The sequence below is a fragment of the Neovison vison genome, chromosome 1, assembly GCF_020171115.1.
Source record: "Neovison vison isolate M4711 chromosome 1, ASM_NN_V1, whole genome shotgun sequence".
In the NCBI taxonomy this organism is placed as follows: Eukaryota; Metazoa; Chordata; class Mammalia; order Carnivora; family Mustelidae; genus Neogale; species Neogale vison.
This window is the reverse complement of record NC_058091.1, coordinates 236,465,324-236,490,471: the sequence shown is the minus strand read 5'-3', so window position 1 is coordinate 236,490,471 and position 25,148 is coordinate 236,465,324. Positions and strand designations below refer to the sequence as shown.

General features: G+C 41.0%; 1 protein-coding gene and 1 non-coding gene across 4 annotated transcripts in view; one reads left to right on the top strand and one right to left on the bottom strand.

The window, feature by feature from the left end:
* The window catches only part of ARHGAP26 (Rho GTPase activating protein 26), a 443,705-nt gene that overhangs the window by 361,888 nt on the left and 56,669 nt on the right, over window positions 1–25,148 (top strand). For all 3 annotated transcript variants that reach the window (XM_044225350.1, XM_044225370.1, XM_044225360.1), the window contains exon 20: window positions 6,720–6,873. In XM_044225350.1, the coding sequence (XP_044081285.1) occupies window positions 6,720–6,873 (154 nt within the window). The remainder of the gene's footprint in view (window positions 1–6,719; window positions 6,874–25,148) is intronic.
* On the bottom strand, window positions 21,000–21,105 carry LOC122898065. Its single transcript, XR_006382807.1, has one exon. It is a non-coding gene; the product is annotated as a U6 spliceosomal RNA (small nuclear RNA).

Here is a 25,148-nt window from a genome sequence, read left to right as displayed (position 1 = left end):
ATTTTGCTAAGGAAATTGTTCCCCCTCTGGATCCAGCAGATTCCAAAAAAGAGGCCCATATGTGAGGGGAATGCAGAGTCACCTGGCCCCAGAGAGAGCTGATTTGCTGCTTGAATTCAAATACATCAGCAGCTGGGATGAGTTGTACAGCATTGCTGGGGCTGGGAGGTGGGAATAGATTCTTGGGCTTTGTTTTAACACAGATCACACTAACTAGCTGCTGGGATTATAGCTGTCATTAATTCTTTTAGCGCATTTAATTCATCCTGGACCCTCTCCCAGACAGGCCCAGTGAGAGGTTAAGAATTCAACTCATATACTCATTTGTGTCTTCCTTGTTGAAAAATAACTGGGAATTCGTATTATTCAGAGGCTTACATAATGCCTTTCTCCAAGTGCTCAGGGCTGCAGCATGTGCCTATTCTCAGGTTTTGCCTCTGCAGATCCTGGGTACTTTGGACACACCTGTTTGTTTTGGCAGGAGACACGTTTATCCACATGGATTCTTACTGCCGCACAGACTAAGGTATCATGTGGCTCTTGGCTTAATTATACTGAGTTACCATATGTGACTGAAAATGACATAGTTGATGTGGCCATTTAAAAAATGATGCCCCGGAAAGCTAATGGCAAGAAAAAAGTTCAAGGTAGATCATGAAATGAAAAAAAGTATATTACAGTCTTGTGTGTCTGGCTTTATCAGTTAGTAAACAAAACAGGTAACTCAATATTGTTTTGGTGTTACATTTACACCATTCTGTTAAAAGAAAATATATATGTGTGTATTTTTCTATGTATAGAAAAACAACTAGACATTTACACAACAAAATACATATAGAATATTTGTATGCTTTTCTGTACTTTCTAAATTAGAGAGGAATGTATATTTATTATATATTGACTGATTTTTATATTATTAAAATCAAATGGCATTTTCACACATTTTATATACTATCTCAAGCCCACTTTGCAGTGAGTCATGGTATAAAAATAAGTAAATATATAATTTTTTCTTTTTAATGAGCAATAATGTAAGCAGTCTATAGAAGTCTCCCTCACTCACCTGGGAACCAGAGACTTAAGGAATAACATCCCTACTAGAAGGCAAGTTCTCAGGTGGAAAAGAAGGCTATGTTATAAGTAGCAGAGTATGTATTTAACTCTGATCGTTTAACTCCCCGTTCAGCCATTAGGTAGGGGTATGTTTCTACATTGTGGTTTATGAAATGGTGTTGTTTTGGGGATGGGCTTCCCTGTTGTGCCTCTGTGCCTCTTTCCTGTGAATCATTTCAGCCCTGGGCCAGCCACAGTGAATCCCCCGTTCCCTCATGAAATCCAGTTTTATTGGCATTTTTTTCCCCTTTGCAAAGAGAAGGGTTTTTTTATGAGCACCATGGGAAGGAAGTCAGTCAGTCACTCCACATGGTACCAAAATTGGTAGTTTTTTTGAAGACAACCTGCCAAAAGTTCTAATATTATGTAGTATGTCCTATGGTCGGAACAACATTTTGACCACATTTTTCACTTATCAATTGACTGTTTAGTCCATCATCGCCCAAACTGTTTTTTTAAGACTCTTTTTGGAAACATTGCCCAAACTGTTTTTATGTGCCCAAACACATTGCTCAAACTGCTTTTTGAGATTATTTTTATCATAGGGACTGACGCTGGGTCAACACGAAATCATTCCACCTCAGATTTTAGTGTGGCTTGGCACGCCACTATTATCAGGAACGAAAACTACGGAGAAAAAAAAAAATACTGCTTCAGAAAATCTGTTTCCAAGCTTCTCATGTACTTGGGTGTTTCCCAGAGATGGTAAACTCAGAAATTGCTGTGCACTCATCATTTTTTATTGCAAAATTCATTAAGCTGCCATTCTATTATCATCCTATCTTGTCAAGATGATACATTACAGACTTCATTGCAAAACTTTAATAAGCAGGAGAAAGTACACCTCTCTCCGTACCACAGCAAGGGAAAGCCTCTGGGTATTTTGCTTTTGTCTTAATATTTTTTGTCTCAAGTCTGTGTCTTTCCAGAACTTCCGTCAGTCTGGTAACTCCCTTTCCTCCCTGTTTGATCATGTAGAGAGCATGTTCCCTCTTTAGGGCTCTGTGAGGCATCATGAGCTGCTGTTAAAGAACATTTCTCTTCCCTCTTTTTGACAGCTAGTCTCAGACATCATGGAAAGATGATGTTAGTCCGTATTCTGATGGACGTCCGTGTGTGGTGGGAAACCTTCCCTGAAGTTACGTTGCAAGTCTGTGTTTCCTATTTATCCTCCCACTCTAGGTATTCAGTGGGCTAGAGTGTTGAGGCTTGCCGAGACATGTGAATTCAGTTTGGTTCTGCATGCACATTCCTGGCCTTGTTTCTGGGTTCTGTGATAAACAGAGACCCTGCCTTTTGTATTGGGGGGGGCGGGGTGTGGGGATGGGGAGGGATTGTCATTAGAGTGAGCAGGAGTCACTTGGTAAATATGGAAAGTGAAGTTGCTTAGCTCCCAGATTTCCATGGCAACCCCCAGAACAAGTACAATATCACCAAAATTATTCTGTGGCTTTCTTTTTTTAGTTGCAGTGATTTGGTTGCATAGTCATATTTTTCCACTCCTGATTTGTACAAAAAACACAGACTCTGCCCACTGTAACCATTACTTTGGTTTCAAGGACATTAGTGGTCCCTGTCTGAACCACCTGGAAAATTCAGTCACTCGGAACTACCTCTTTCTGTGCTAGCAGAATACATTTTCATTGCTTATTGTCACCTTATATTTATTATTTGTCTTGTAACCATTCATGGAGCTTTAGTGTATATTATACATGAGCTGGGTGCCATGAACGTGTGACTGATGCCGACCTCGCAGGTCACTGTAATAGATGCTCGAGGTGTTCTGTATAGGCATACGTGCCCCTGCCCTGAGTAGTTTGCATTTCTCAGCACTAGCACCACATCTAGTTTATCTAAAACTCTTCATAGAAACTGTGTTCATGAAAACATTCATCACTTACCCATACATGTTTACATTTGCTGGGGGATTTATTTTATCATTTCCTTGCTTCTGAGCTCTTGTCTTCTGTGACTAAAATGAAGAGAGTTTCTTGTTGACAAACACGTTTGTAGAAACCAAGCATCCCCACTAACTTCATCCAGTTTAGGAATACTCCTGAGTTGTGGACATTCTTTCTCTTTTGGTCATTTAAGTGGTTCTCTGTGATCCTTTTGCTTTGACTCATAACTGTTGTTGTTTTTCTTATTCAGTCCCCTAGCCTATAATTTCCTTTTCTTCAGCAATGTAATTGCCATCAGTCTTTCTCATACCTTCTGATGAGGATGCCAGACCTGGTTTGAATCATCAATGTCTCTGAGAAGTCCAGGTCTGGTATTGGAACAATTTGGTTAATTTAATTTTTTTTTTAATAATGTTTTAGGCTGCCTGTTCTCTTTATGTTTTGCTGTTAGGGAAAGTACTCATCTGCCCACCTGACAAAGATCCCCCTGTTTGACATTACTGAATCATGTTCTCTTTTTTTCTTAATTCATGCCAAATGCTTCAGAATTTGTCTTGGTATAGTTTACCATACCACTAAAACATGTGAGTTGCGGTGGATTTTACTCTCCACCTCTTCTCTGGAATGACTCTCACTGCCCTGCTCATCCTCAGTAGGGATTGTCAGCATTTCAGCTCAGAAACCTATCTGCCTAGATGTTCTCAGTCTCGCTATTTGTGGTCTCATGTCCAATAAAACTGTGGTGGTCTTATAGTCTGAGAGTGCCAGGTTTCCAGATTTCCTTATCATGTGGCCCATTGAGTCATACCAGTAAAGAGTCTGACTCTTTAGATGAATATTTGGCCATCTTGACTGCAAAACTATGAAATTTTATGATTAATTTTTTTGTGTTTTTTCTTTTTGGACAAAGACACCTTTCCTTGATCTTGTGCTCTTGTTGTCATTTTGTTAGAGATTTTGCCATATGTATCAGGCCCACAATACCTAAATCTCTATTTAGGTATTGTCAAAATAGAATCTCAAAAAGGATTTACTTCCTAAAAAAGAGTTCTAGTGTCCTCCACTGAATGAAATGCTGGAAATCCTCGAGTTCAGTTTGGGGGTAGCCACCCATTTAATTTTTATGGCCTTTGTAGGCCAGGCAGGGTTGGCCTCTCATTGTCCACCCCATCCTCATTCTTGTGTGGGTTCATTTCAGACAAATGTCAGCTTCCATATGCAGCAGTGTTCCTTGCTTAGCTCATGGAGAAAGCCAGTCTGTAATACTGTAACAGAAGATATGGTCTCAAAAATTTTACCCAAATCTCATTTACAGAATCAGATTCTTATATGAAGTTAGAATTCTGATAAAGTGTTATTATGTAAAGGAAAGCATCTTTATCTAATTTTTTTTCAGTTGTGATTTCAAAGCTTTATCTGTCACATGTTCAATCTTAGGTTGTTCCTAGTCTACCAAGGAAGGTAGACATATGAACAAATAAGTATGTGCAAGTTACTAATAAATATTCTAGTATACATCTGAATAAAACACCTAGGAATTAGTGTAAGGTGTTCATTATCTGGGAATGTTTGGTACTCACTGTGCCTTCATTGAATACATGAAAATTGAAGAAATTTCCATCTCTTTTTCTAATATATAGTAAGTCAGGGGGGAGAAAAGTCCCAATAATATTTTAGAAAAACTAACATGTTTTTAGCAAGGTGTTGTTTTTAACTTACAGAATCATAGTCCTCTTAAGGGCAAGTAAATATAATCACAGGAGAAATATGAGCTGTGGTTATACTCTTAGGTTTACTATGAATTCAGAGAATTACATCATGCAAAAAAGTTGGCTTCAGACTAGAGTTAATAAAACTATTCACCTCTCCTTCCCTGGGAAGCAGAAATTGTCTTCATTGAACCCCAGAGAAGTACGTTGAGTGCCCTTTTTTGTATGGTGGTCTTGGGCTTCTCAGTCTTTTTCAGAAATCTCAACATGAGTATTTTGTGCAAAGGAAAGTTTGCACTGATTCATACTGGTAAGTGGCATATCCATTTTCTCAGTGATCCCCTAATTATGTAATTTTAGAGTTGTTTTTCTTCCTGATAGCAAGTTCCCATTCAAAGTCCTTGTTAGTTTGCCTACATCTGGGTGCATTGTAACTCTTTTGGTTTCTCTTTCTTTGTTGTTCCTGTTTGGAACTTAAGCTCTTATAATATGAATAGTTCCAAATCCCAGGAATTAAGTTAATAATCTACTTTTTTCAAAATCTATTTAAGAGTTGAGAAATATCCCAATAGCCTCATGGAGTTTTTGACTCTTCTATAGGATTTTAGCATGGCATAGAGAATTTGCCAAGATATTAGGGGTGTTGGGATGTTTGGGGTTGTGTGTGTGTGTGTGTATTAAATGTAAAGATTACTCTAACATCATTGCATAAGCATGATAAATTTTTATGCACATGACTAGTACAAATGGAAAAGTTTGTTGTTTTTTTTTTTAATTACATCACCCCCTTTATTGGCTGAAGAATTCAAATATCACCCTCTGAACTACCATGTCAGTGAGTCTAGTCTGTCTTAGGGACACGGTATATCTCCAGCTTGTTTCAAAGGTCCAGTGAGGAGTAACCCACATAGGCTGGGTTTCCTGAGACGTGAATTGATTGCCCACAGCATCAGCTGATTTCATTATGGTGTATCTGTAATGATGTGGGACAAGAATGACATTCCAAGTCTCTGCTATTTTGCTACAGTAGTGTTCCTGTGCCATTTAGCTACATTATCCCAAAAATGTTTTCTTCAGCACATGGTTCCAAGTTTTAAAGATGGAAAGAAACAGAAAGCTCTTGACTTTGAACAGTCTTCTGAAGTTTACAAAATGCATTCTTGCATATGAACCCACTTGATCCTTATGAACTCCTTGAGCTGTGCAAGGCAGTTCTCATTCTCCCCATTTTGTAGATGCATTAGCCAAGAAACAGAGTGAAAACTGCCTGAGGCCACTCAGTCAGACAGGGGTGGAGTCTTGAAGAGAACTCAGGTTTCCTCCCTCCACGCTTAGTAATACTCTCCAAGCATTAATGTGACTACGTAGACCATGGACTCGGTTTTTTTTTTTTTAATATACAGACAACTCTGTAGCCCTTATAGATCTATTATTTAAAGAACTAACTTCAAACTAGACATCAGCTACATGGAGCTGGAGGCAACCAGAGGGTTTGTCTTGGGAGTGGTCAGGAGTGTAGACTGCAGAGTCAATAAGGATGTTGATGACCAAGTAGTAGATATTTTATGGTGAGGTGCTATAGAGTTGGAGGTAGGGCAGGGTCTTGACATTAAGACCATATTGGGGACAGGAATTTTAGAATAAAAGGTGAATGTTGCAGAAACCAAAATACAAGGGCTCTCTGAAGGCTACTCTATGTTCTGCCCATCTACCGGTCAAAAGAAGACACAAAATTTATGGTGCAGTGATAGGGTCACTCTTTGGAAAATGCCTGGTCTGACCCTTCAGGCTGAGCAGAGGTGGGTTTGCTCCAAAGTTGCAAGTCACCTGTTCGTCTTCCTTTCAAACCTGTAAATCTTATCTTTCCTATGTCTTCTTCTGAGCTTTGCTGAGATCTCAATCCATTCTCATTATTGGTAGATTTTTATATATGTTGAAACAAACTATTCCTATGAAATAATAGTAATATGGGGTTTTTGGCCTTATTTTTCTCCAGAGGAACAAAGAAACAGCATCATCAACTCCAGTTTGGAATCTGTCGTCTCATCAAATGCAAATAGCATCCTTAATTCCAGCAGCAGCTTACAGCCCAACATGAACTCTAGTGACCCAGACCTGGATGTGCTCAAACCCATCCGGCCCAACTCACTGTAAGTACGATTTCTGACTGCCTTCCACGGTAGGGCTTTGCTCAACCATCCCGCCCGGACTTTATGCTCTGGCCCCATCTGACTTTGAGCATTGTGCTGTGAACATGATTTTAACCTTCTTTCTAAATGTGGAGCTTGGCTAGTTTGTTGTGGATTTTTTGAGCATCATCATCTCAGAGGGGAATCATTATTCTTAACATACTGCTTCTTGGCCTTGGTGATCTTTGATTTACCCTCCTACTGAGATGGCTTTGGTGATGGCTATTGACTGTGCTGGCTGCTGGGCATGAAAAGCGATTTCTTTTAGTTTTATAAAACATGCAAGCACTGTAGCAACTCAGGAGATCAGTAGCCAAGTCTGTTTCACTCATTTATGTTGTCTTGGTTTCCCTTCTCCCTAATGATGTGGAATATGTCCAGTGCTACCTCTGTGTTCACTTCTAGAAAGAAAAGCCCTCCAGTAGCCCTTACAGTGTTCAGATTCTCAAACCTTAGCGTAACTATGATGACATACCAGAGACTAGAAAAGAGAAGAACCTTTGTTGCTTCACCCTTGGGTGATAAGCACCCATAGCCGAGACAGGCAGCTTGGGGCTGCTTGTCTAATCCTCCACAGAAACTAGATTCACTGTGCTAGGGCCAGAAAGTCCTCCCTTGTGGTTTCCTCCCACACTGCTTAGCATGCTTCTTCAGACCACCAAATAAATCTTGTCAACTAGAGTCTTTGCAGAAAGAATGTAAGGCCGTGACCAGAACAGCTGGACTCTCAGGCTGCGGTTGTATAAGACTTCGGAAGAGCAGAATTGACTTTGCCTTTCTCTGGTGAAAATAGTTCGAAGTTCAGCCACAGATTGTCTTCAGGGCAGTCATTTTTCCTGCCCATCTCTGGGTGGTGGTTGTGTGGTTACAGCCTGCCATTCTATCTCTGTAAGATATTTACAGATCTGCAAAATGGGACCAACAATTTTTTCCTTAGAAGAAACTCAGGGATATTAAGGCATAGGGGGAGAAAAACTCTAAAATGGACTTAGGGAGTACTTCTACTGCAAATGAAAACTGTAACATAAGATGAAATTATGTACTGGGAAAACTCTTTTTGCTTAAGGGCAGTGAGTCTCTTCTGCTTCTCCATGGTGAGACTTGCGTATGGAGTCTCCATCCCTCATTGTCTGGCTTTGTCAAGCACCCCTTTACCTGCTTTCCTCGACTTAAAGAAGATTCTGGTTTCTTTTATATCTCTCTCTTTTTATCCCCCATTTTGTTTAAACTTCTGTACCTCTCAGTTACTGATGTTAATTGCTGCTCAGCATGAGCAAGGCTGAATTTCTAGCCCAGGTTGCTTACTGTCCTCTGATATTAGCCAGCAATACCATTTAATGGTCTTTAATTTTGGTGGGTTTTTTTTTTTTAAAGATTCTATTTATTTATTTGAGAGAAACAAAGTGAGCAAGAGAGAAAGAAAGAGCAGTGGGGAGGGGCAATGGGAAAGGGAGAAGCAAATTCTGTGCTGAGCAGGGAGCCCAGTGTGGGGCTTGATCCCAGGACTCCATCCATGATCATGACCCGAGCCAAAGGCAGATGCTTACCTGACTGAACCACCCAGATGCTTACCTGACTGGCCCCTCTTTCATCTTTGTTTTTAGCAGCTGGGAGTCCCCTAAGTTACTGAGTATGGTATGTCTAAGGAAGCTGCTTTGGTAGCTAGATGATACAAAAGAGAGCAATGTCTTTATTCATTTATTTATTTTTGTGATTTCATTATTTTTCAGTGTTCCAGGATTCATTGTTTATGCACCGTATCCAGTGCTCCATGCAATACATGCCCTCCATGCAATAAATGCCCTCCTTAATATCTAGGCTCACCCACCCCAACCAAAAACCCTGTTTGTTTCTCAGAGTCCATAGTCTCTCATGGTTTGTCTCCCCCAACTCACTTCTCCTCCATCTCCCTATGTCCTCCGTGTTATTCCTTACACTCCCCAAGTAAGTGAAACCATATGATAATTGACTTTCTCTGCTTGACTTATTTCACTCAGCATAATCTCCAGTCCCATCCATGTTGATACAAAAGTTGGGTATTCATCCTTTCTGATGGAGGCATAATATTCCATTGTATATATGGACCATATCTTCTTTATTCATTCATCTGTTGAAGGGCATCTTGATTCTTTGTACAGTTTGATGACTGTGGCCATTGCTGCTATGAACATTGGGGTACTATGAACATTTGGGGTAAATACCCACTAGTGCAATTGCAGGACACTGTCTTTTAAACAGGTCCTAGAAGAGGGGACTTGAGGTTTTTGTTTTTCAGTTGTCTAGATGTGATTTGTTTTACATAAGACACTGGGGGTCACTCTGCCAGTGACCCCCATCCATAGGGACCGTCCTTGCCTGCTCCAGAATTTGGAGGCTTCCCCAGGGCAGGAAGAGTGATGCCAGGAACAGTTGTACTTTGACTTTCAAGGAAAGTTGGAGGTAGGGTAGTAGATATTGCCAAAACGTCTGCTGTCCTTCCAGGCTGAGTGAACACCTGACTGCCACCTGTGAGTCTTGAGCCCCAGGCTGCTCCTGAGGCAGAAGGAGTGCTGCTGCTGGCACTGATGCCAGAGTTTGCCACAGCCTCACCGAGGCCCACCCCAAAGGCGCCATGAGCTCTGCGGGAGTTTTGCCGATCATTTCTGAGACCCAAGGCCCTGAATGTGCCATATCCAAGTTTGTGCCTCCCTTCTTTTTTCTGCCTACAGTTGCTTGGGTGGGCCATAGACAGAAGCTAGGTGGTCCTGGGAAATAGACGCTGCAGTATTTGGCTATAGAAAACGAATTCTGAGAGGTCTGGGAACACAGTAAGCCGTGGTGACTGGGCTCAGTCACAACCATCGGAGACCACTGGGGTCTCAACCTCAGTACTGGACACTTTCATTCCCTCTATCATTGTTCACTTTGACTTACACAGAGATCCTTGAGTGGGAATACTTAACAATGCAGATGAAAACAGAAAACACAGTCAGATGGTGGGGGATTATTATTACTTTGATTATTAATTGGGCATGAGGTAGGGAACCAGTCACGAGAAACAGTCCGTTCTCCTTTTTATTTCATTCATTTGTTTTTCATTGTTTTCAAAATGACTGGAGTGGTCATTACGATCATGTAACCATCATAATGAAAGGAACATGCTTTGTGACTCAGCATCCTTCGGTACTTTAGAGACCACAGTTTGCTGTCTCATTGGTAAATCTTTCCTAATTCGCTAAGGAGATCAGGACCCTCTTGTTTGTGTGGGCATAATGCTAAATCGGGCATCAAAATTAGAGATGCACTGTTCTGGCCATGGCAGGGTAAGGTTGCAGGGTTTCCATTTTGGCAGGTCCTCAGCTGGACTTCCTAAAGCGTAGCCATCCCTCTTTAAGATCAAACACACTTGGTAAGTCAGGACCAAAGCCCAGGTAGTCTAAAATTGTCAACAAATATTGCTGACCTATTTTGTGCCCAGATCTCTGCTAGGCTACCAGGGGTAAATGAGAACAGGAGGATTCCTGGCCTCGCCACGAGTTTGTAGTCTGGCTAAGGAGAAAGGGCAGTGGTACGTGGCAGTGCTAAATGGGATTTATAGCTCATAAGTGGTTTTAGAGTTCACCAACCATTAACTGATCATGTTGAGTACATGCACCAGTCAGAATATTGGAAAAAGTGGATAGTGAAAATGTAAGGTTGGTGTTAAGTAAGATTAAATAGATTAATATTGATGGATGAAGTTCATTGCAGGTGAGGGGGTTGAGGGAGGCAAAGATGATCCACGATGGAGAAAAACAGCCTACAGACAACACAACGTATGTGTTGGTAGAGGGGAAGCTTCCTTTCTCCCCTACCAGTACCACTAAAAAATAATAATAATAACAACAAACCACATTTCTTTCTTTACTTATTTATACAATCTCTACACCCACTGTGGGGCTTGACTCACAACCCCAAGATCAACAGCTGCATGCTTCACCAACTGAGCCAGCTAGGTGCCTCCCCAATTTTAAAGTATAAACCAACCTTTTGTGCTGAATAACTAGACATTCACATGGAAAAAAAAAAAAAAAACCTAGATAGAGATTTGACACCTTTCAAAAAATTAACTTAAAATGGATTCTGGACTGAAATGTAAATGCAAAACTAGAATTTCTAGGTGATATAAGGGAATCTATAGGTGACTGTGGGTTTGTCAATGACTAGGTACATGATCCCTGAAAGAAAAAATTTGTAAGTTGAACTTCACTGTGGTTAAATCTTGTGCTCTGTGAAAGACACTATTTTTTTTAATATCATTCTTTCTTTTTTTTTAAGATTTTATTTATTTATTTGACAGAGAGAGATCACAAGTAGACAGAGAGGCAGCAGAGAGAGAGAGGGAGGGAAGGAAGCAGGCTCCCTGCTGAGCAGAGAGCCTGATGTGGGACTCGATCCCAGGACCCTGAGATCATGACCTGAGCCGAAGGCAGCGTCTTAACCCACTGAGCCACCCAGGTGCCCCTGTGAAAGACATTATTAAGAGAAAGAAAAACCAAGTCCAGAATAAGAGAAAATATTTATAAAACTCATATCTGATAAAGTATCAGTCTCCAAAATATGCAAAATACGCTTAAAATCCAATAATATGTAAAAAACCCAATTAAAAACTGGGCAAAAGATCTGGGTAGTCACCTCACCAAGGAAGATATTTAGATGCAAATAAGCATATGAAAAGATGCTCAACATCTTGTGTCATCAGGGAATTGCAAATTAAAACAATGAGATCTCTCTGTACACCTATTAGAAGGCCTAAAATAAAAAACAGTGACACCACCAAGTGCTGTAGGATATGGAACAACAGGAACTCTTATGCATTGCTGGTGGGTATGCAAAAGCAGACACCCATTTTGAAAGATGATTAGGCAGTTTTCTACAAAGCTAAACATAGATTTCTCATACAACAGTCCAGCAGTCATACTCGAATATGTTCACTCAAATGAGTTGAAAACTTAAGTTCACACAAAAACCTGCAGCTTTATTTGTTATTGCTTATTTGTTATTGTTATTTATTTGTTATTGCTTCATTTGTTATTGTTATTTGTTATTGCCAAAACTTGGAAGCAAACAAGATGTTCCTTAGTAGGTGAATGGATAAACAAACTGTGGTACATCCAGGCAATGTAATCCAGTGATAAAAAGAAGACAGCTATGAAGTCAGGAGAAGACTTGAATGAGACTTGAGTTCAGACTATTAAGTGAAAGAAGGCACTGTGAAATGCCACAGCATGGTGTGATACCAACTCTACGACATGCCGGAAAAGACAAAACTATAGACTCAGTAAAAAGATGAGAAGGAAGGGTGCATAGGTGGAACACTGGGCATTTTTAGGGAAGCAATACTATTCTGTATGACACTGTAATAGTAGATGCCAGACATTATTGGTTTTCAAAACCTATAAAACCAATAGAACACATAGTGAATCCTAATGTAAGTAATGTTGGTTAATGTAATGTTACTAATAAATGTACCTCACTAACGAAAGATGTTCATTACAGGGGAATTTAGGCAGAAGGGAGAAAGAACTCTGAGTTATTTTGAGCCATTTTCCTGTAAACATAAAACTGATTTTAAAAATTAATATATTTTTTAATCTATATTTCCAACTTCTTTTGAAAAGTTAGAAGATTTGGCCACCCTAAATCTGTGTGTTACTTGGTAACAAGTGATGTTCTTCATGGTGGCTATCTTCTCACAAATGGCCTGCTTCACTCCTTACTTCCTGGCTATAGGCCTATGATAGATGACATACGGCCAAAATCTTTGTAGCTCCCATGAAGAGGTGGAGTCCTTGGATCTAGGCTGGCCTTCATCTCCTGCCTTGATTTGGCCAATAGAATGTGGTACAAATGATACCATGTGTAACATCCAAGCCTAGGCCACAAGGCCTTGCAATTTCCCATCTCATCTTTCTAGAATCTAGCAGCCATGTAAAAAATCTAGTCTAGTCTCCTTCAGCATGCAAGACTATTGGAGAGAGAAGCCCAGCTGTCCCAGCCATGCCCAATTCTGGACCACTCGTCAGTTGAATGCAGCCACATGAGTAAGTCCAGGAAGGACTAATAGAAAAGCTGTTGTTCAACCCACAGACCCATGAGAAATAATACATAGTGGTTTTTTAAGCCACTGAGTTCAGGTCAGTTTATTCAGCAATAGTTAAATGACATAGGCCTCTGCTTTTGTGACCTCAGAATCCTCAAGCTGCTGTGGGAGGGGGCAGGGTTGCCTGGATAAGGTGGAAGGGTAGGAAAGGCTCTCACCATAGAGAATGGCAGCATGGACACCAGCTTGTCAATTTTCAGAATCTTCTTTGAAAGCAGATGACTCATAAGTGAGATTCTAAGAAATTAAGAAGCAAAACAAAACCCATAGCTAACGACTGAGGCAATCAGAAAGATAGCTCAAACAGTGGCATGGAAAGCAGGAAAGCCGAGGTTTCACTCCTGGCACCGACATAGACTGGCTGGTACCCGACCTTGGCCCTGAGTGTGCCCATCTCCTGCTCCCTGTGCCAGAAGAAGTGGGTCTGACCTGTCTCTAACTACGGAAGCTGTTCAAAGAGTGCTTAGAAAGGACTGACAAAATAAAAATCACTCTCCACTCCACAATGACCAGTGGTGTTGGCCTTGTGGAAGTTAGTGATTTCTGGAAGAAATCTGGAAGATTTCTTTCTGGAAAATAGTGATTTTTAAGAAGGAGGTAAACAAATGCAAAGAAAAAAATTAGGGGACATCCCACTTGGGACATAAAATACTGTAGTAATTCCCTCAGGTTAAAAACTACTAGGTAAATGCTTTCTTCAGCTCTCTGGGGTAGGCTTATTAAGATGGAAAGCATGCTAGGAGGATGGAGGATGATTATAGCCATGGGAGGAACCCAAGCTTGGAGTTCTCCCTGCCTGAGTGGTCCCCACCCCTAAAAAATAAATAACTCACTGCCCAGTAGCCCCATAAATAAAACTAATTTTTCTTGTCCTTTCCGCTTCTCTCTCTCTCTCTCTCTCTCACACACACACACACACACACGCGCGCGCGCGCATGCATTTCCAAGTTATTTCTGGTGACCTAAAAGATGTGCACATGCCAAATGCTTTCAGACTATGCCAGAGTCAACCGTCCTCTACCTCTTAGTGGCCAGTGAGAGGCAAGAGAATAGTCGCTGAAATTCAGAGGATAAACAAGGCCTACTTCCAGGCAGTGTTGTTTCTCCGAAGCACTGTTGGCTCCTGAATTTGATTCAGCTGCTCTCTGATAAAATCTGGGAAAAACGTTAGAGGTATCTCCAAAATTTTACTTGTGTTTTGCTTAATTCATTCAACATTTATTCAACAAATACTATTTGAACACCTACTGTGGGCCAGGCATTATCCTAAATGCTGAAGGTACAGGGATAAACAAAAAGAGTTTCTGCTGTAGTTCTTTCTGCCTTCTGTTCTTTCCCCATCTATAAAACAGGAATTACACCTTCTCAAAAAAAAAAAAAAAATTATACCTCAAAAAAAGCTGGGAAGAGTAAATGAGATTATCTTTCATTACCTCATATGTTTAGCACTGTGAATCTGTGAATAGCAGTTAATTTTGTTGTGGAGGGCCTCTTGTCCTCCTCCCTCTCAGAGATTCACTTTCTCTCCCTCTCAGCCTTGGTATGTCTCTCTTGTGTGCAGAGAAATGTCCCAGGCTCTTCTCCTTACCTTCCCCCATGAGCTTCCCACCTGGAATCAGAGAATCCCAGACTGGACCTATCAGTTCAGTCATTGAGTTATCAGTGAAAAGGAGGAACTTCTCTAGGGGCAGGTGCTACCCTGCTTTAAACCAAGACCAACTGGGGACTAGGCATGCCTATTGCTGAACAATTTGGAAACGTCCACGTCCCACATGGTTGAGCTGTGTGCATAGCTGTTATTTATTGAGACCAAATGAATCACAAAATGCATTCAACGGTGATAATAAATGGAATTTTTTAAAAGTAATTTTATCTCCTCTAAGTGCTATTTCATGCCAAAAGAGTTACACCCAAACAGGCAATATGCTTTTACTACAATGATCTTGATTTGTCATTCTTTGGAATGCAGGGATTTGAAAGAGGAAGTTTTCCTCTCTGGTTGAATCACTTATCTGTGGAGGAGGATCTTTCCTCTTAGACTGAGGATTCTGGTTCTCACCCACCTCCAAGCAGAAAAGGTCTCTTCTGTTTTGCCTGAAAACTTGATGGCATTCCTCACCTTGGGAAATAATTTGAAAGTAGAGTTTTTTTCACAAGGAATCAGTTGCCTCTTCTCATTCCTCCTCATAACCTCTATGGTTCTTCCAGTCAGCTCGTTCATGGTTGTTTCTTGGACAAGCCCCAAGCCATCCCTCTTACACGTCTGTCTCCTGGGGCCACCATGGCCACAGTTCCTCCAAGTATGCCCCCTTGGCATCTTCAGAGCTTGTCATGGATGCGACCTGTGTTTTTGTTTTCTGAGTGGCTTTCTGTCAGCTTTTCCCATTCCCTAGCCAAGATCTCCTTCGCCAGTCAGGAGCTCAGCTGGCCTCCCTTGGTTGAGGGTGGAGATTCCTTCCTGATGACCCATCTGATTTTTATTGGATAAATGTGTTTGGTGATTAGCAGGGATTTTTTTTAACATAAAAATTGCTCAAGGCAGCCCTCACACTTCATGACCCAGCAGGATTTCTTTCCCAAGCACCAGGGCTGTCAGTGGCACTTGGATCTCTAGCCTGTCAGCAGAGGGGGTATGGGAGGAGGCGGGGATGGGACACCGTTCAAGGGCTTAGCCGCATCCCACATCCCTGTTTTCCAGCAGCGTGGAAATCGCAAATGGAAAAATGTTTTCCTTCACACACATTGTTGTTTTCTTTCCCCCTTGATGAGCTAACATCATAAAGGGTCTGTATTTTTTTTTGTAAATGAATTAATATTGCTAAATAATGTAAAACAATTACCCAAATTTATCATGACATACAGTAGATGCTAAGTAAAGTCTTGGTTTTTAATTAAACATATAAATAAATGAAGGAAAGCATGTATTGCACAGAGCACTGGGTGTGGTACATAAACAATAAATCTTGGAACACTGAAAAAATAAAATTAAAAAAATGTATTGTGAATTTAGCTGCCCTCAACTGCATTATGCCATTGCATTTTATATATATAAATAGGTGTTAGGCATTTGTAAATCTTGAATTTTTTACTGAATCTTAAGGAAATAGGCTTAATATTTTGTGAATAGCTTTTAGCACTATTATGCCTGTAAAGGGACTTTGAAGGAACTTTAAAATGACATTTTTCTCACTTAGAATTAGATTAGGAATTGTTTCTCTGCCTACATGTATACTTTGGGGGAATCTCATTGGTAGATTTAGATCCTAAATCAAGTAAATTAAAGTCATATTAAAGAACCGCCTTTTAAACCTTTTTAGTCAGTCTGGAAGGCAGATACTTACTTAGCCAGGAACACATTTCTAGTTGGAAACAGCCTTAGGATCTTGTTTTTAGCTCCGTCTCTGCATTAAGAATCTCCTGTACCCTTCCTTTGGTTCCAGGTACACTGGTCTTCTAGGCAGATCTTAGCCAGTGTGGTGTTCTCAGTGTGCTCCCTGTGCCACTGTCATTGGCATTACCTGGGAGCCTCTTAGATCTATACTTTCTCAGGTCCCACTGTAGACTTACTGGATCAGCCCCATTAGAGGAGAAACTCAGTCCTCTGTGTTTCAACAAGCTCTGCAGGTGATTCTGATACATCCTGAAGTCTGAGAACCTTAGGCATAGTGCATTAAATGGGTGTACTTCCATGAGAATAAAAACAGGATTGACCTCACTGTCATGCTTTCAGGACCAAGTCTGTATCATCACTGGCACTCTGTTTGTTCCTGCATTGCTGATTATAGAGGGCCTTAAGAGCACCCTGTCCCTGGTCTTTGAGGTTAATCACAACATTTGAGGCTGAGGACTGATGGGTTTGCTTCATAGAGGAACCCAGTTATCTCACCAGGGCTACACTTCTCAATGGCCCACAGAAGCCAGCCTGCTGCTTTGAAAATGCCTTTCCCGTCACAAATCAAGATAAGTTGGGTGCATCAGTTAAACCAATAGATGTTTTTATTGAGCACCTACTGTGTTTGTAACAAGAGATGATCAAGACCTTTGCATTGACAGGAAAACAGCCTGGAAAGTGCTAGATGATCATCGACTTGTATAGGATATTTGAGACTCCTAAATTGGCACTCCCCAAACTGAGGCAGGAAGAGGGCGGGACAGGTGTGGAAAGGCAAGAGCTCTCAGTTGAATAAAGTTCCACAGATACTTGTCTAGAGGACTTTTGTGCCATTCATATGTCCCTTGTAAATTCGAAAAGGGCATGTGTTATGCCACATTTCCTAAATGTATATTTGACCTTAGAACATGCTCTTTACAACACTTCTCTTATAGCATCATAAAACAATATTTCGCAGTTGAGGAAAGGCTTTTCCAAATGAATACTCTACTTTTGAGGGGGGGGAAATGTATTTCTCATAATGGATGGCATTATGGGAAACAGTCATTCAGGAGAACAGATGCAGTTTATATATAAACTTAGGGATACAAATAGCTCTCTGAAGGCTGACGTGGGTTCTATCGTGTATGAAAAGCTTTTGAGATCTGGTGTAGGGAAAAGCCCATGTGGCCTGGTAGTGAAGGTTTGGCTCTGCTATTCCCTAACTGTAAAATTGGACAAGTTACTTGTCCTCTCTGAGCTAAACCTCTTTTGTGAAATGGTAACAATGATAGTAAAAATAATCAGTAATAAGACCTGTTATCAGGGTTGTTGTGAGGGTCAGATGAGTTACTGCCAGCAAAACTGACCTGGCTTACATTAAGTGGTTAATAAGAATTGGGTGTGGTGAAAAAATAATGAATAATGTTTTTCTGAAAATAAATAAATTGGGGAAAAAAAAAAAAAAGAATTGGGTTTCTGGGGTGCCTGGGTGGCTCAGTCAGTTAAGTGTCCGATTCTTAGTTTCAACTGAGGTCATTTTCTCAGGGTTGTGTGTTCTAGCGCCACATCTGGCTCTTATCTCCGTGTGGAGTGCGCTTGAGATCCCGCTTGAGATCCTTTGCCCCTCCTCTGCTCACCTACACATGGGCTCTCTCAAATAAAATCTTTTTTAAAGTAGGTTCCCTTTTTCACTAAGCAAAAATTGGTTTGCTCTTAGACTATCCCCTTAACCAATGAACAAATCCTTAGTATTGATTTCTTTTGGTGGTGGCAGTAGACACTCAGTGTTTATTTTTGTTTCTTTGATCCTGGTGTGACACAGAGCAACCCACATCAAAACACTGAGATAATTTTAAAATAAAACACCTGGGTGGTGCAGTCGGTTAAGTGTCTGACTCTTGGTTTCGGCTCAGGTTTTGATCTCAGGATCATGAAATCAAGCCCCTTGTCAGACTCAGGGCTCAGCACATAATCTGCTTGAGATTCCTCTCTCTCCCTCTGCCCATACTCCACACTCCTTCCCATCCCCCACCCCCACTCTCTTGCTCACTTGTTTCCTTGCTTCCTTGCTTGCTCTCTCTCTCTCTCTCAAATAAGTAAATCTTTTAAAAATAAATAAATAGGGGCACCTGGGTGGTTCAGTGGGTTGAGCCTCTGCCTTCGGCTCTGGTTGTGATCGCAGGGTCCTGGGATCGAGCCCCACATGGAGCTCTCTGCTCAGTGGGGAGCCTGCTCCCCCCACCCCCGCCTGCCTCTCTGCCTACTTGTGATCTCTCTCTCTCTCTCTCTGTCAAAAAAAATAATCTTAAAAAATATAAGTAAATAAATAAAGCACCTAAAACTCAGTTAACTACAAATAACAGAATACACTGAGGATTAGTAGCTTTAAGCTGTTTGCACCAAGTCAGCAGGTTTAGGTGTGTACTACCCCCACAGAGTTCTGTCAAGCCATCTACTCTATTGTTTCTCTGTTAGGTGGAGCCAATTGGAACCATAGTAATTAGAGGAGAACCTAACTGCAGTCTAAGTTTTCACTGGGGGATAATTTAGCCTCAGGAATTTCATTCCAGCCTGTGACTCTGTGTAAATTTGACTGTCATTATGACAAAAAGAAAGAGTTTCTGAAAGCATTCTGAAATTCTGCCTTTCAGTCACTCATTGTATTTGCTCTAGGAGGTTCTCTTTTCAGTGCCTATATGCTTCTTTCTCAAAGAAGCAGTGGCATTCTCCCCAAGACATTGTTTCAGTGTTCACTGTAATAGTCCTTACAAACTGAACAGGTGATGGGGCTGTGTCCAGGCTGCTGTCAAAAATGCTCCATAAAGGAATAAAAGAGCTGCTGTATGGACTGCCCCATTGCATCTTTTTTGTTTTTTTTAAATTTTTAAAATTTTTTAGAGGGCACTAGTGGAGTGGGGAGGGGCATAGAGAGAGGGAGAGAGAGAATCCTAGGCAAGGCTCCATACTTAGTGTGGAACCCAGTGCGGGCCTTGTGCTTACAACCCTGACTGAGATCATGACCTGAACCAAAATCAAGAGTCAAACATTTAACCAACTGAGCCACTCAGGCACCCCATCCTCTTTTTGCCTTATGTGAAGAAGTTTTGCCTCCAGAGGGAACCAAGATGATATTGTCCATAAGGAAATAAAATGCAAAGATGTATGTCCAAGGATGATATATTAGAACCATAAGTAGAAACATCACCATGAAAATAGCGTAATTCAAGGAGAGTTTATTTACGAAGAAGGAGAGGGCGGGAAAATCACGAGATGGTACAGTAAATCAGGGACAGTAGCACCTAACCAATAATCCTTTGGCTGGAGGAAAGTGGTTACCACACACAAAAGGGGAGCGAGGTCTACTGAGTCAGCACCTTGAAAGGAATGTTGGTTAAGGGGTTCGGTCAGGGGCAGGCATCTTCAGAGAGAGACAGGGAAATAAATACCTTGGCTGTCTCCTTCTTCCTGCTCATCTCATGCCAGAGCTCCCCCTTAGTTATCCCAACAGGGAGCCAGAGGAGGCAGGGGACCTCGTGATGTAATCCATGCTGGTTAGCTCCCAGAGATGAGGGCAGGAAAGAGAGTGGATGTTCTCTAGCACAGATGGACATTGTAACACCATTTATAAAAGCCAAAGAGTAGAATCTGAAGGGATGACCATCAGTAAAAGATGGGCAAAATACATGTTAGAGTAGACTGCTACCCAGTACAGCAGAGAAATGAAGTAGTTTTATATGTGCTGGTATAGAACAACCTTCTAAGGTACATTGAGGAAAAAGCAAGGTACTCTGGTTCTCAGCCCAGGCTGCCTATCAGAATCACCTGGGGAGGGGCACCTGGGTGACTCAGTGGGTCAAGCCGCTGCCTTCAGCTCAGGTCATGATCCCAGCGTCCTGGGATCAAGTCCCACATCTGGCTCCTTGCTCAGCAGGGAGCCTGCTTCTCTCTCTGTCTCTCCCTGCCACTCTGCCTGCTTGTGCACTCTCCCTGACAAATAAATAAAATCTTAGAATCACCTGGGGAACCTAAAGTAAAAAAATGTCAACACCTAGGCTCCCTTGCTGGAGCCTCAGAGTTCATTGGTCTGGGGTGGTGTCTGAATTTTGGTATGTTTCTTAAACTAACTAGGTGATTTTGATACCTAGCTAGATTTAAAAACTGCCTGTGTGCATTATATGCTCCTATTAATATATAGGTATCTATATCTATATCTATATATCTCTACAGATGTGTGTACATATTTAGTATTTCTGTAAGTTACAGGGGAACGAGTCTATGTGGTAGTCTCTGATAGAGACAGGGCAGTGACCTTTGGTGGAAGGGAAACTGATTTCCTTTCAACCCTACCCTTTTGTTGTGTTGGAATTTTTTTAATGTGTGTGTGTATGGATTGTTCAGTTTTGAAAATCAGAAATAGATTAGCTCAGTCTTAAAATCACCATTTTACTTTTTTTTTTTTTTTTTTAGTTGTGGGGTACATCTTTGTAAGGATTTTTTTAATACATGTGAGCTTCTTTTTTCCAGTTTTATTGAAAAGTAATTGACATACATCACTGTGTAAGTTTAAGGCATTCAGTCTGATGGTTTAATTTTTAAAATATGGAATGCTTATGATTTGCATGTCATTTTTGCCCAGGGGCCATGCTAATCTTCTCTGTATCACTCCAATTTTTGGTGTGTGTGCTGCCAAAGTGAACACAAGAATTTTTTTTAAACTTTTCAAATTTGTTACATCCTTAATAACTAAGGATGTGTGTAAGATTCTGTTTGAAGAATAAGACTTATACCAAGAACATGTTGCTTTTGGTGTGTTTCATTGAAATCGAGTCTTGAATTATTCTTTCAATGACCACATGACTCTTGTCCAGGTTGGTCTGCCCAGGGCTCCAGGTCAGTCTAGAAAATGGTAACTCTGAGACAGCTGAGGAAATTTGTCTCAGGGAACTAAGTAAAGTATTTCCAGTTACATCCCTGCATCTGGCCTTTTTTCAGGTTTCTTACTAATTTGAGAAACCCTAACTTAGGAAAAAACAGAAAGCCATTTTTTACATTTACTCATGAACTCCCCCACCATTTCCTAAACCAACATTATGAAATTTAAGTAGTTTAATTTTCTTGAGCTATATATAGTTCTTTAACCTGATCTTCATCTGTCATCCTCCATCTGCTCTCTCCCCAATTTCCTTTTAAAGCCCCATTTTAAAGCAAAATATATGATGAAAAGAACTTAACTCCCGACCTTTATAGAGGTACACTAGAGTTACTCAATAATAATTAGCAGTTGCCCTGGTAACCTCAGACACACTGCTTAAATCACCTGTATTCCTCACTATCCCCTGCCTTCTAGCCAGTAAGATCACCTGCTTGGTGCTAATGAGAAAAAGAACGATTGAATAGTTTTATAATCCTGTTTAGGTTCTACTATAGGAGTAGGAGAAGTGATACTGTTTGTGATTAGACACACTGAAAAGAGGGTTTTTTTGTTTTTCAAATGACTAAAGCAGTGAAACAGAGAAATCATCTTAGATTTGCACAAGTTGGCAAGCTTAATTTTGTTCACCACTGTATTCACAACCTTAGAGGATGTAAGCAGGTACGACTTGCAGATTAGAATCTAAGGGTCACAACACTAGGATTGTAATGAGGAATGACATGGGCAAGGCTGTCATCATGCCATGTCAAACATCCCTGGCTAGAACGGCTAAAGTCCACTAATTTCAGCCCTTGAACTTGAAGAATACTGCTTGAAAGCTGGAAAATCCAAATCTGAAGCACAAGAGAAATTTCTTATCTAAAATAATGTGTTGACTTCAATTCTGTCTTGGAGGAAACCTGTATTCTCCCTTAACTTCCATACGCCGTGCCTTACAGCACAGACTTCATGATGGGAGCGCCATGGAACTCTTTGCTTCCTCTAGGGGAGAAACAGTCCCCACCCCCTCACACATCCTCTTTCCCATTCTTCTCTTGATCCTTTGTGTGAAAGTGGAATTAGAGGAAATATGTCCTTAGTCATCCCATGGCAGCATTTACAATGTGCAATTGTCACAGTGAAAATACACTGGCAGGAGATCAAGAATCAAGAAGTAGAGTCATGGGAATCCTGGACACACTAATCCAGTAGAGACAGGATCCACATGTTAGTGACTGACATGGCCAATATAATCCTTCCAGACAGTAGTTAGACCCAGCACTGTCCCAAGTGAAGACTACACCTGAATAATTACCAGAAGAAGAACACCTACCAACTGCTCTTGCATGACCCTCTAACCTTTCTTGAATCTCGGTGGAACACAGACTTACCTTAATCTTATGTGTCCCTTTGGTATATGGCACCACCAGTTGAATATTTGCTGCTGTGGCCTTCCTGCACCCTGGAGGCCTCTTGAACATCCGCACTCCTAGTCGCCAGATCTGACAGACAATCCATTCCCTGTCAGTTAGCAAACACATACTGAATACCACATATTTAAGACACTCTTCCAGGCACTAGGAAAGAGATGAGCAAATACTTTTCCCTCAAATCTCTTAAGCCCAGATGGTAGAAATCAGATCTAGATACAGGGAGGGGAGTGTTGGTGCCAGAGCGAGACTGTTTTTAAGTAGTAAATGAGTGGCTTGGTCGTTCACTTAAAAATATTTATGGTTGACTGAATTGTCTTTGCAATTTATGTTGTGTGGGCAGGGTTTCTAATAATCTCCCTACTTCATCTTCTAGAGCTACCCTGAAGATTGTAATTTCCTTGTCTGCCTTGGTCCAGCTTACGGAGAGTGGGGGAGGAAGAATTGTAGTTTTATGACCCAACTTTTTTATTCTGTTAGTGAGAAGGTTGCCTATGGCTAAGACTGCCAACTGTCCTTGGGCTTAGAAAACAAAAGATGGTGGAATGTTCCAAATGTTTGTTTGTTGGCTTGTTTGTTTTTACCAGAAGTCTCTATGGACCTCACATTTAAGATGCCATAAAATTTAAAATTTGGACTGTAAGAATGATGGAGGGAGAAAAAAATATTTGAAGGAATTAAAAGTTGGAATTTGATCTCATTTGGTTATGTTATGTTTTTGAAGCCTCCCCACCTCCAACCAGAATTTCTCATTAGGACTCTTGTACTTTTTTTTATCCTCCCAAACAACTAGCAGTTTATAAATACTTGCTACAAAAATCTTAACACTTTCTTGTATAAAGCCCTACACCAAATATCCTGTTCTTTTGAAATTTAACTTCAGGAATTGTTTTCTGAACTAATGTGGAAAAGGAAAGCTCTTGAAAATTAGTTCTTTAAACTCTGAATCAGAAGAGCCAAGAAAAGTAGGTGAGCAGAGACTATGCTTTGCATAGTGGGTCAAGAGAAATTTTGCTACCACATTTTCACGCACAGCCAAATCTCTGTGTAGGGGTGCAGGCTCTTTTTTCTAGCTCTTTGTCTATAAGGAAATTCTAAATTCCCTCTTCTTCACAAACAAGTTATTAAGTTCTGCCTTTAATTTCAGCATGAGTCAATTAGGTCATATGCCCACAAGCAAGCACTCTGGTTCATCATTACAAAGGAAGAAACTTTTCCTGCTGTATTTTTCTTTACACACGTGACTGATTTTTCCAAGTTCTTCTTCCTCTTGCAGAAATGTCAGCTTCTGGTGTTTATTCTTTTCAAGGTACAATTCACTAACCAATTCCAGTGGCAGTACAAAGGGAGGCTTAACAGAACCTAAGTTGAATTGATATTTTGAATACCACTTGATCTGAACTGGGCTCTTAAGAGAGCTCTGTTAGCAATAATCTGAATACTCTTGTTGAAAGCCAGCTTTGCGCCTTATTCCTCACCTTATTTCTCCACCAAGTTAGGCACATCTTGGGAAGAATTAGGTCTCTATGTACAAAACCATCAGTAGAAACCTAAGATCCTCATCAAGAATATGAATATGTAATCAGTACGTCGGCCCCCGTCCCCAGAATAGGAGAGCAATTTGATTTCAAGCAAAACACTCTTATGTGCTGCCACAGCCTTGGGCTTAACTTTTACTCCAGATCCATCAAGAAATGCAAGAATTTGTAGTAAAGAAGAGAAGGAAGATACTTTCTCTGCTCAGATGATCTGACCTGAGTCTTGCCAACTATAAAGATGTCCCCCTTTTATCCAGGAGAGGATATGACCCTATAAAGACAAACTGAGCCTGGGTGGCTCAGTTGGTTGAGCATCTGTCTGTGGCTCAGGTCATGATTCCAAGGTCCTGGGATCAAGTCCTGCATCAGGCTTCTTGCTCAGCAGGGAAGCCTGCTTCTCCCTCTGCCTGCCACTCCCCCGCTTGCTCAGTCTCTCTCTCTCTCTCTCTTTCTCTCTCTCTCTGACAAATAAATAAATAAAATATTTAAACAATAAATAAGTGACTACTTTCCTGTGCATCACTGTGGGGCGGGCTACCTTTGTTCCGTATAATAGCTGTGAGATGGGAATATGTGTCTCTGCAAAGCTGGGAGTAGAATCAGGACTCCTAAGGGCCGTGCTTTGGTTTTGTTGAGCAGGGCATGCAGACTGAGATTTTTGGAGGCTGGGTAGAGGAGAGGGAGGAGAGATGACAGGGTTGTCAGTAGGGGAGGAACTTTGAGGGAACAGAACTGTCTAAAAGGAAACCTTAGGAAGTTTCTTATGTTGGTAAGAGGGTATGAATGCTCTTTCAGGTCCACTCACAAGTCTTCAGGAATCAAGTTTTCATTATTCAGCGTGTCACAGTGTTAAGAATGTGAA